A 10,680-nucleotide genomic window follows, 5' to 3' on the forward strand; every position below is an offset into this window, starting at 1 on the left:
GGCCAAGGCATTGGGGAAGGGCTGGGAAGATCTGGGTTCAAATGATGCCTCAGCAGACCAGCGGGTGGCTGGCTAACCTCCTTAGCCTCAGTTTCCTTATCTGTAAAAGAAGGTGAATAATTAATTACCTCGGGCCCAGATGAGATAATGCATATGGGGGGACCCTGTAAAGGCCAGCGGGATGGTGATAATGAGGCCAGTAAACATTTATTAAGCACCTAATGTGTTCTGGGCCCGGGGCCCAGCATTTTGTCCGGCCTGCTTGAGAGGGGAAGCCTCCTCCCCTGACTCCTGGCTTGTTGACCACGAAGCCTACGGAGAGGTGACCGCCCGGGCCGTGAGGCAGGGGACGAGGGGAGAGTAAGAGGTGCCTTCTGGTTCCCCTTGTGCCCGTGCCCCTGGGGCGTGACCCGGGCTGTGGGGTCCCCGGCTGGCGGCCGCCTGACTCCCAGGGTGGAGTGCTCTCCAGTCCCCAAGGGATGGCAAAGTCGTCGTGCACTGGGGTGTGTGGGAGGGGTGGGGGGAGGGTATGGAGAAAGCACTGGACTCAGGAGTCTAGAGACCTGGATTTGAGTCCTCTCTGACATTTACAAACTGTGATACTGAACCACTCAGAGGTCCAGTTTGCTCATCTGTAAAATGGGACCGATAATACTGCATTACCTACCTCAGGAGAGGATAGTGGGTCAGCCTTGGAGGCAGGAAGACCCACCTTTGAGTTCTGCCTCTGACACATGCTGGCTGTGTGGCCCTGGGCAAGTCACTAGCCTCTAGGTACCCCAGGTCACTCTCAGATCTGCCCTGGTGGACGGAGTTCTCAGTCCCAGAGAACGGCTTTGTGAATCTTAGAGTCTGTAGGAATGGGAGCAAGAAATGACTTGTAGTTTGCAGTGGAATCATGAAAAGGCTTCCTGGGGAGGTGGCATTTGAACTGGGCCTTGAAGGACAGACAAGAATGTCAGCTGGCAGGGAGGGGGAGGGGGCGTGCTGGAGCCGGGGCTTCATCTTGCCCTCCCCTGCCTTGCAGCTACTGCTACCAGTGCCAGAGCCAGGTTCCTCCTCGAAGCGGGCACTGCCCGGCCTGCAGGGTCTGCATCCTTCAACGGGACCACCACTGCCTGCTGCTGGGGCGCTGTGTGGGCTTCAGCAATTACCGGCCCTTCCTGTGCCTGCTGTTCCATGGGGCGGGCATCCTGCTGCACGTCACAGCCCTCCTGAGCCCGGCCCTGGGTGCCCTGCTGCGGGCCCACTCTCAGCTGCACGCCGTGGTGCTGCTGCTGCTGCCCTGGCTCATGCTGCTGACTGGTGAGGGGGCTGGGCCCGGGGTGTGGTGGGGCGTGGCAAGGTGGGGCAGGGTCGTCCCCCCCCCCCCCCCCCCTCCCCAGCCCTCACCTGCTGTCTGCTCCCTTCAGGTGGCGTGTCCCTGGCCCAGTTCGCCCTGGCCTTCATCGCGGACACGTGTGTGGCCGGCGCCCTGCTCTGTGGGGCTGGGCTGCTTTTCCATGGGATGCTGATGCTGCGGGGCCAGACCACCCGGGAGTGGGCCCATGGCCAGCGCCTCTATGACCTGGGCCCCTGGCGGAACGTGCAGGCTGCCCTGGGCTCCCGCTGGGCCTTCGTGTGGCTCTGGCCCTTCCTGTCCTCCCCACTGCCTGGGGATGGGATCACTTTCCAAACCACAGACTGAGGAGGAGCCCTGAAGGGCAGCATCGAAGGCTGCAGCCAGGCAACCCCCTCTGCCTCAGCTCTCCAGGTTTGGGATCAAATTCTCCAATGCCCCCACCCAGCAGGTCCCTCCCATCCCTTCTCCCTGCCTGGCCCTTGGAATTTGTCTTCATTGGGACACCCCTCCCCCCCCCACACCCCGCCCCGGCCACCGTGATGAGGGTGGGCCTGCTGGGCCCAGCTGGGCCTGCCCCATTTCCCACCACAATAAAGTCTTGATGTCCCTTGGGGTTTTGTCTCCTGCTGTCAGTGATCTGGCCCCCAGCCTGCTGCTGCGTGGGAGCCCCTCTGGCCATCCTGAATCAGACCATGGTGGTCATTTAACAGGCCCAGAGGGGTCAGGCGTATGGCCAGAGTCCAGTGGGGGAGCCTGGATTTGAACCTGGGCCCCACTTCCAAAGGGTGTTGGGCAGGGGCAGGGGTGAGGCTCCCCTGGGGGCTGAGGGGCTTTCCAGCTGGTATTTGGTACCATTCAAGGTCTGCAGTGAGCCAGTGTCCCACCTCCCTGTGCTTGGATGTGGAGAGGCAGCTTGGGGGAGTAGGGAGGTGGGGGGGGGGCGAGGCCTGCTACTCTACCTCTGTGGGTGGAGACCAGGTCTCCCCCACCCCGCTCCCCAGGCAGGCCCTCAGCCCCTTCACAGAGGCCCCCTCTGTGGGCCTGATGGGTGTGACTGGTTTGAAGTGGTGGAGGGAGGGTCTTCCCTGGGGCTGCCCAGGTTTCTCCCAGATCTGTCTGTCCACCCAGTGACCCCTCTCTGTAGCCGTGAGGCTCCGGGAGCGCTGTGACAGCTCTTTTTCAGGAGCTGGATTACTGTCCGCTTGGGATCGTAGAACTGTGAACCCTCAGAGGCCCTCTGACTCACTGCCAGGTGAGGAAACAGACTCTGAAAGGTGGTGAGCCGGCCTGAGCTCACACAGCTTGTGAGCCCCAGGACTGAGATCTGACCCCAGGGCCTGGCTCTTTTCACTGCGCTGGGGTGGATGTTGTGGAGAGATTGAGAGAGCACTTCAGGGTTTGTGAACTGCTTTATCAATGCCTCAGATGATCCTAGCATGGAGCTGGAGGTATTCCCATTTTACAGATGGGGCAACTGAGGCTGAGAGGGTTACCTGACTTGCCCAGGGTCACAGCTGGTGGCTTCCTGACTCCAGGCCCAGCACTCCGTGCCCTGTGGCACCCCCTGGCTGCCTGGAGATGTCAGCCCCGAATCAATGGTGGTTCAGTGCAGCACACAGAAACGCAAGCGCCGGCTACCCTCACAAAGACAACGCACTTGTCTGGTGGCACAGCGCCAGGGCTTTATTGCATTGGTATCTGGCTGCCCGGCCTACCTGTATAAAGCTCTCCGTTTCCAGAGAGGGAGGCCCCTCAGCTGAGGCCTGATTCGGGGGCAGTCCCTAAGGAGTGGTGGGCAGGTGGGGGGCTCCTGGCTTGTGTTACACAAAAGCGGCTTACGAAAGGCTTGCTCTTCGAGGCCAAGGCTAAGCAAAAAGCTGCTGCTGCAGTCTCTACCTCCCCCACAGGGCTTGGCTGGAACAAGGCTCCGCCTGGAGTGGGCAGGGGGGCCCAGCGCTCCTGGGAGCCATCCCGGGCTCACCTGTGTGGAGCTGCACGGGACCTCGGGCCATCTAGTCAAAGCCCAGCATGAGGAAGGGACCCACGGGCAGGGAGAGCTGGAAATGGGCCAGGGGCCTCTGACTCCTAATGAGGCTGCTACCCTGAGAGAGGAGGAGGAGGCCAGGCTGCCTGGAGGCTCCTTACTTGTTTAATGACAGCAGCCGCCAGGCCTTAGGGGGAGGAAGAAGATGTTCTGGGAGGCGTGGCTTCCAGGAGAAGTCCCAGGAGGAGCTGCGGTCAACTGGGGGGCTCTGCTCACTGCCTCCAAAGCCCCCTCACAAGGCTGGCCTCCACTTCCTGCCTCTACATTGAGGTCGGGGCCTGGCTCAGGCAGCTACCAGCCCCTCACTCACAGGCATGTTGATGTGGGCACTCAGCAGGGGTGCGCTCTGGCCCTCACGAAGCACCAGCACCTGGGGGTGAGAAGCCCCCCCCCCCCGTCAGGTCAGGTGGGAGGGGAGGATGGGTGAGGTGAGGCAGAGCAGGACCCACCCAAGAGCTGATGCCCAGAGCTCTGCTTGCTCTGACAGGAGTGCCTCAGGGGTGACCCACCTTGATGACATCCGAGATGCCTTTATCACTGAGACACTCCACGAAGGTCTCCAAGGGGTAGCTGAGGCCGGGTACCAACATGGGAACCTGGGGTGGGGGACAGATTATGTATGCTGGAGGCTCACCAAGGCATGAGAAAAGGGAGCTGGACGTGGAGGCCCCCGGCGGGCTCTGGGGGAGGAGGCCTGTGGGCTCCCACCTTGAAGAAGGCCCGGGGCAGGGCGTAGAGGGACTCATTGTACAGGCAGGAGACCAGCAGGCCCATGGCAGGGCGGACAGCAGAGGTGTTCTGGAGGTGAAGGGTCAATTTGAAGGTGGGCCCCAAGCCCTGAACCTGGGGGAGACACAAAGCCTCAGAAATGGGTCCGGAAGGCCACGTGGGACACCTGTGCCACCATGCCATGTCCTCTTCCTGACTGGGGGCATCGAATCCAATCTAGACCTCCAGCCACGCCCGCGATGCCCCCACAAGCTGACCTCCACCCTGTCTGAAGACATCCAGGGACTGGGGGAGGAGCTCACTGCCTCCAGGGGCGGCTCTCAGTGTCCGAAGTGTTTCCTTGAACAAAACCCAAGCTGGTTTCTTTATGACTTCCCACCCGCAGTCCTTGTGCCCCGCCCCCACTTTTGGACACCGCCCCTCTTCTTGGCTGGGTGGTCCCACCCAGTAGGGTCTCCATCCACCTGAATTTCATGGATTTCTACCTTGCCTAGCCAGCCCTGGCCAGCACCCTGTCATGACCCCCAGAAACTTCTCACGGATGGACATAAGGGTTTCTTGGACCTCCCTCCACCAAAGCAGGACCACACAGCCAGGACAGGTTAGTGGTAGTCTTATGGACTTCCAAGCCAGCCTTCTATCCACTAATCTTTACTGCTTCAATTTCTAATCATGACCCAGTATGCCCTCCTCACCCGATTCTCCCATCTGATGCTCGTGCCCTAGAAACGTAGGCAGGGAAGAGTTGATTTTCCTCATTTTACAGATGAGGCCCAGAGAGGGTATGTAACTCCTAAGGTCACACAGCATTTCTCAATGTGCACTGCCACTTACCTAAGTGTCATCTCCTCTTCCTTAGGACCCAGCTGCCTCAGCCTTAAGTGTGCCTTCACTGACAGAGCTCAGTGGCTCCCACAAGTCTGGGTGGGTGCATTTCAGGAGCTGCCATGGCGACTGCCCTGGCCCGCAGACAGCAGACAGGGGAAACCTGCCCAGTGGCAGGACCTGGCAGCCCAGGGCCCCCTCCCCCTGACTTGGGGCTGAAGTGCTGGGGAAGACTTGGCGGGGGGGGACTTAGATCTCCCTGCTCTGATTTCTTACTGACCTTTCTCCTCGAGCCCACCCCCCAAGCTCCTTCCCCTCCCTTGTTCACCACAGCATGTAGCTTGAGGGGCTCCCGGAGGGTAGCGGACACAGGGTTCAGGCTGGACTCCAGGGCCTGCACGTAGGCGCGAGCTGCGCGCAGCCGGAGCAGGTAGAGGTCCATCTGGAAGGCTCGGTGCATGGCTGCGGAAGGGAGGGGTTTCGTGGGGTGGGATGGCATCCGGATGCCCAAGGCTGCCTGCCATTCCAGGGGGATTCTGGGAGGAGTGTGAATGGGACCGAGAGGGTGGTGGGATCAGGGCAGCTTCTAGACACCAAGAATATGGGCAAAGGGTGAAAAGGGGAGGAGTCAGGAGAAGGCAGATAGGTGGAGGCCAGCAGAGTGTTGGACGTGCCCCGACTCCCCCAAACCTATGATTGGCTAAAATGCCTGCGCGAACAAGGGAAGAGCCTGGGCCTCGAGCCTCACCAGTGCCGGCCTCTCGCTCTCGCAAAGTCTGGTCCACATAGAGTCTGGTCTTTCGAGGCACGTTGAGCCTCAGGGCTTGGGCTGGCGGGGGGCCTGCCTCTCCAGCCCCTTCCCCGAATACTGCCGTTCGCTTCAGAATCTTGATAACCAGGCCCCCGCCTAGAGAAGAAGGAGAAGGCCAAGCTGCGGTGACCTCCCCCACCAGCAGATCTGAGGCTTTGAAATGTGGCTTTATGGGGCTCACCCCCTCCCCTGCCTCACTCCCCTGGATCATGCTGTCCCCCTGACCTCGAGTCGTCATGATAAGGGTATTATCCTCTCGTCCATAGCGGCCAAAGCAGAGGCTGGTCACTGCATCCTGGGGAAGACACAAAGGACAGCTGAGGCAGGAGTAGGGGAGATAGTAGGTGTGAGATATAAGGAGGAAAACTCAGGTTGAGGGCATGGAAGAGGGCAAGGGCAAAAGAAGGGGACCCCCACTCCGCCAGACTTCGAGGACTCACGGGAGTGCGGATGATGTTGAGAAGGGCCTTATCTCTGTAGATGCGCATCTCCCCATTGGCCAATCCAGCCATGACGGCCTGCAGACCCCGGGAACGCTGTTCCAGGAGACTCATTGTCAGGATGGGCGCTGGCATGGGCACCGTCCACAGCTTCTTCCCCTGTGGGTGAGCCAGGGAGTCAGAAAGCCTCAGGCTGGAGATGAGGGATGATGGGGGCACAGAGACAAGTTATGGAATGAGGATGTTCAGGGGTATGAGCACGTGAGCTTTGACCCCGAGGCCAGCACCTTGTGGGTGAAGCTGTGGAGCATGTCCTGGGTGCTGCCCACCACGAGGGTCTTGTGGATCCGGACGAGCCCTACAGGCTGGGCACTCAGCTCGATGCAGTATTTAGGGCGCTTGCAGTCCCTGTGGAAAAACAGATACCAGACTTCTGGGCCAGATGGACCCTCCCTCCACTCCTGTGCTTCTTCCTGTCTCTTATGCATCCCTTGCTCTCAGCCTCCTTCCTGCCCCTGCTGGGACACACGCCGGGACCCAGAACCAGTTCCTAGGCCCTGACATTCCCAGATCCCCATTTGAACCCTGGCACCTTCTCAGGATGTAGATGTTACCGTCCCGGCAGGCAGCCGTGAGCCAGAATTCCACGTCAAACTGCCCTGACGCCTCCAGAAATACAGGGACGCTGGGCAGGTTCATCTGGATGGAAAGGCACCAACGTCCTGCCTAGCTCCTGGCCCGCCCTGTCCATGCCCTTCCTCGCCCCACCCCCATCCTGGCCCCCGGCTGACCTTCGTCAGGACAGTGAAGGCTTCGGGGTCCAGCACTAGGAGCTCACGGTTCTCAGTCCCCAGCACCAGGCAGGACACGGCATCCTCGTCAGCCAGGTTCTTCTTCAGGATGGTCATGGTTGTGATGACTGTCTGGTGGTCAAGGAACCATCAGTCACTGGCCCAGAGCTGCGTGGGGCTAGGTTGGGGATGGGGGGGTGGGGGGAGGTGAGGAGAGCCGGGGGTAGGGGCGCTGTCTATACCTGCCGCCTGATGGGCTGAGTCTTGTGCTGAGCAACAAAGGCTTCCATTTCTCCCAGTTCCAGATGCAAGAACCTACATATCAGATAGCTCTCGGCTACCCTGGTTCTGCAGAGCCCACACTCCCCACTGGAGGTGTGCGAGGCAGGGGGCACCCTCCCTCCCCCCACCTCGGAGGAGGTGGAGGCCATGCCCTGCTTTCCTACCCCCAGGGTGGGAGCAGATGTCCCAGAACTGGACAAGGGACAGAGGGGCCTCGGCTTAAATTGCTCCGAGTGCAGGGAGGGGCCTCCTTCCCCCTGGAGCCCTTCCAGATCTTGGGGGCTGGGAACACCCCCCCCCCAGCGGAGTCTCATTATGCATCTCTGATGGTCTCTATCACGTGATCTCAGGCATTGGAGAACATGTCACTGACACGGCACTTTGGGGTGGGGTTCACCGAGGCGAGGGGATTAGTGTGGGGGGGGGAACTGGACCCCGGGTCTCTGCCAAGTGCAAGCATGGCCCTCTTTCCATTACCCGACACTCCCAATAGTCATCTGAGCCACTGTCTTATTCCCCCCACTAGGCACTGAGCTCCAAGCAGGCAGGGACCACATGCTGTCTCCAAGCATAGGTGGACAGCCACCAGTGGACGCCTTATAGTAGGGATTCATTTCACGAATGGGCTGGTCAGGACGGCCACTGAGGTCCCCGTCGGTGCCCTAATTCTGTGATGTCGAAGCTGCATGGACCCCAGGGCTCTGCACACAATAGGAGCTTTTCAGCGGTTTGTCGTGGGCTCTCTGAAGGGGCCTCACCTGAGGGACTGTGAGGACAGAGGGACCTCAGCCTTCTCCCTGTAAGGAGAGGATGCTCAAGTCATGTGGGAAAAGAAGAGAGACCAGGGAGCAGAAGGAAAGCCAGACAGGGAGAGGTTTCTCACCTGATCCCCTCCAGCATCTCCTTTAGGGTCAAAGGGTCAATCCGGTCCTGCCAAAGGGAGGAGACTCCACCGCTCAGGGCTGATCTCTTAGCAGCCTGCCCAGCTCCCACAATGCAATGCAGCCCTTCTGAACCCAGCACTCTACCCTGCTCTACCCCAGGCCTCCCCAAGCATGGCCCTGCCCCATCCAGTAGCCTCTCCTCCTCCTTTACAGCCCTCTTCTGTTCACCCCGTCTCCTCACAGGCTTCCTCTCATATCTCTCTGCATCTCCACTTTTGCCCTGCAAAGCACTCACTTCCCTCAAGATGCAAAAGCTTTCTCCCCTTTCCTAATATCTCCACCCTAGAACTGGGCTGAGGGCTGGCTGGTGTCCCTCAGCCCTCCAGGGGGCACAGCCAAGCCCCTGCCATGCCCCCATCGACAGCTGTGCTGGAAAAGGTGGGCTGTGTGAGCAAAAAAGTGAGAAAAGCCAAGGCATCTGGAGTCGGATCCAGAGCAGAGTGCTGTGGATGGAGGGGAGAAAGAGGGAGCCTCTGCTGTGAGGACAGAGAAAGGGCCCCCTCCGATGCTTACTGTCATACCCAGGTACAAATGCCCCCTACGTAGGCGCATGCACGCACGCGCACGCGCACACACACACACACCACACACACACCCCCCCACCCCTCCCCGAGCTGGGATCCCCTCCCTCCGTCAGTCCCAGCTCCCTTTCCAGCCCAGAGCCATGTTTCTTTTTTCATTTCCTTCTGGACTTTCTCTGCCACCCTTTCACCACCACCACCAGGAGTCCAACTGCTGCCCCTCTCTGCGCCCACCTCCTTGGCTTGGTTCCAGAGATCCTGCTCCAGGGGGTTAGGAGGCAGGGGGGGCAAGCTGAATTTGAAGTAGGGCCGAAGGTTCTTGTAGACATACACACAGGGGCCGGAGGCCAGTGCCAACGCTGGGGTCCGAGGCTCGTGGGGCTCCATGAGAAAAGCAGCGGCAGCCGATGGCAGGGCGGGCAGCGGGCTCTCAGTCAGCACCGACGGTCCCTTGAGCACCTTTAGTCGAGGCTGCCGGCCATTAGGACCCAGGTCCCCCACCACCAGCTACAAGGAAAAGGGGCAAGTAATAAACATGCTTGCCACCGCGCCCGGCAGCTGAAACCTCTCTGCGTCATCTCCCTGGCACAGTGGGAGCTCCTTAAGCACAGGTACTGGCTGACTCCCATTTCCTTAGCGCAAGGCTTAATCAATGCTTTTTCACTCACTCACTCACGCCCCCTTCAAGGCTTTGCATGGACCCTATGGCTCCAATAGGTGCTATGAGGGGGGGATTGGGCTTCAGAGTTTAATGGACTTTTACCCACAAGAGGAGGGAATCGTTCTTAAGGGAATCCCCTCTGGTCCCCCACCCCAGGAAACCCTGAGCAAGTCAGAAGGCCTGGCTTCTCTAAATCCAATGACCCCGGCAGGGTCAGAGCCTAGACCCAGGTTCACCCCGCTGGGACAGGGGGCAAATCTAGTCTCTATGGCTGGGAACCGAAGGGCCTGTATTAAATGACTGCTGAGCTCCCGTCCTGTGCTGGAGCTCTGCCATTCCAGTGACTGCACGAGCCCGTCCACAGCTGGCTGGGGTCCTGATTCCCCTCAAGTTCCGGCAGCTTCTTCAATGCCTTCCAAGGAGTCTGGGGCTATGCCCGCATCTGGCAGATGCTCATTAAGCAAGTGGGAAGCTGGAAGCTGCGCTCTGGGCCAACCCTATAGCGCTTACCTTGTACTCGCCATCCCCATGGAGATCCGCAAGTGCTAGAAAACACAGAGTGGCTCATAAGGATGGGGGGAGGGGAGAGGTTTCGCAGGAGCAGGTTGAGAAGGGCAAAGCCCCATGGCCACACAAGGGCTCCTCATGAAGGGTGCCCTTCTGCCCCCTTTCCCAGGGCTGCCTAAAGCAAGCACAGAGAGACTCACCGAGGCACGCGGAGAAAGTGTGGATGTTAGCCATGGGGTCATAGTGGGCATCCAGCCATTTGGAATTGACTTCAGTACTAGAGAGAGGAAGGATGGAAGGGGTTCTCATGGTGGGAAGGGAGAGGACCCCAAACACAAAGTGTGGGGTGGGTGGGTGGTCGGGGAGCATCGCTGGGAAGGGGCAGAGGTGGGGAGTGATACTGGCCAAGGTACGGTGCATACTTACGGCTGGGAAGGAGAGAGTCAATAAGAGGTAGGAAGCTGGCAGGATTCATCATGTGGAGGAGGGGTGAAGGGCAGTGCAGACTAGGGTCAGGAGACACACAGTGGGGGCCAACCTTCCACAGAGATCCTCTGAGGCTCTACATTTTGGCCCTAGAACTCTCCACACTAACGTTCTAAGGTTCTAAGGCTCCAACAAATGCACTGCTTCTGGTGTTGTGAGCAACACTGCTGACATCCTAGGTGCTCACATCCCACGTATGGCATGCAAGGGATCTTGTGGCTACATTGCTAATGTTCTAGAGGCCCACGTCCCACGTATGGCACGCAGAGGGTTCTCGTGGCTACACTGCTGATGTTC

The 10,680-nt window shown here is 59.6% G+C and overlaps 2 protein-coding genes across 4 annotated transcripts in view; one reads left to right on the forward strand and one right to left on the reverse strand.

The window, feature by feature from the left end:
• ZDHHC24 (zinc finger DHHC-type containing 24) overlaps nt 1-1,955 on the forward strand; it is a 3,178-nt gene extending 1,223 nt beyond the window's left edge. Inside the window, exons 3-5 of the mRNA XM_027856120.1 lie at nt 312-527; nt 920-1,305; nt 1,413-1,955. Coding sequence (XP_027711921.1) covers nt 312-527; nt 920-1,305; nt 1,413-1,687 — 877 coding nt within the window. The 3' untranslated portion in view covers nt 1,688-1,955. The remainder of the gene's footprint in view (nt 1-311; nt 528-919; nt 1,306-1,412) is intronic.
• A 1,044-nt stretch (nt 1,956-2,999) lies between these two features.
• Nucleotides 3,000-10,680, reverse strand: part of BBS1 (Bardet-Biedl syndrome 1) — an 8,522-nt gene continuing 841 nt past the window's right edge. Inside the window, exons 1-17 of one of the 3 annotated variants that reach the window (XM_027856321.1) lie at nt 10,324-10,674; nt 10,098-10,174; nt 9,901-9,935; nt 8,964-9,236; nt 8,148-8,194; nt 8,023-8,061; nt 7,225-7,297; nt 6,983-7,114; nt 6,784-6,890; nt 6,479-6,599; nt 6,192-6,350; nt 5,977-6,046; nt 5,689-5,847; nt 5,269-5,402; nt 4,095-4,229; nt 3,896-3,982; nt 3,000-3,756 (exon numbers count right to left, since the gene is read on the reverse strand). In XM_027856321.1, the coding sequence (XP_027712122.1) occupies nt 3,670-3,756; nt 3,896-3,982; nt 4,095-4,229; nt 5,269-5,402; nt 5,689-5,847; nt 5,977-6,046; nt 6,192-6,350; nt 6,479-6,599; nt 6,784-6,890; nt 6,983-7,114; nt 7,225-7,297; nt 8,023-8,061; nt 8,148-8,194; nt 8,964-9,236; nt 9,901-9,935; nt 10,098-10,131 (1,692 nt within the window). In that variant the 5' untranslated portion in view covers nt 10,132-10,174; nt 10,324-10,674 and the 3' untranslated portion in view covers nt 3,000-3,669. Of the gene's footprint in view, nt 3,757-3,895; nt 3,983-4,094; nt 4,230-4,372; nt 4,455-5,268; nt 5,403-5,688; nt 5,848-5,976; nt 6,047-6,191; nt 6,351-6,478; nt 6,600-6,783; nt 6,891-6,982; nt 7,115-7,224; nt 7,298-8,022; nt 8,062-8,147; nt 8,195-8,963; nt 9,237-9,900; nt 9,936-10,097; nt 10,175-10,323; nt 10,675-10,680 lie in introns of those variants that run through there. The other 2 variants (XM_027856319.1, XM_027856322.1) reach the window with 2 other exon arrangements.

The sequence above is a fragment of the Vombatus ursinus genome, unplaced genomic scaffold (assembly GCF_900497805.2).
Source record: "Vombatus ursinus unplaced genomic scaffold, bare-nosed wombat genome assembly UNPS02011369.1, whole genome shotgun sequence".
NCBI classification, from domain to species: domain Eukaryota; kingdom Metazoa; phylum Chordata; class Mammalia; order Diprotodontia; family Vombatidae; genus Vombatus; species Vombatus ursinus.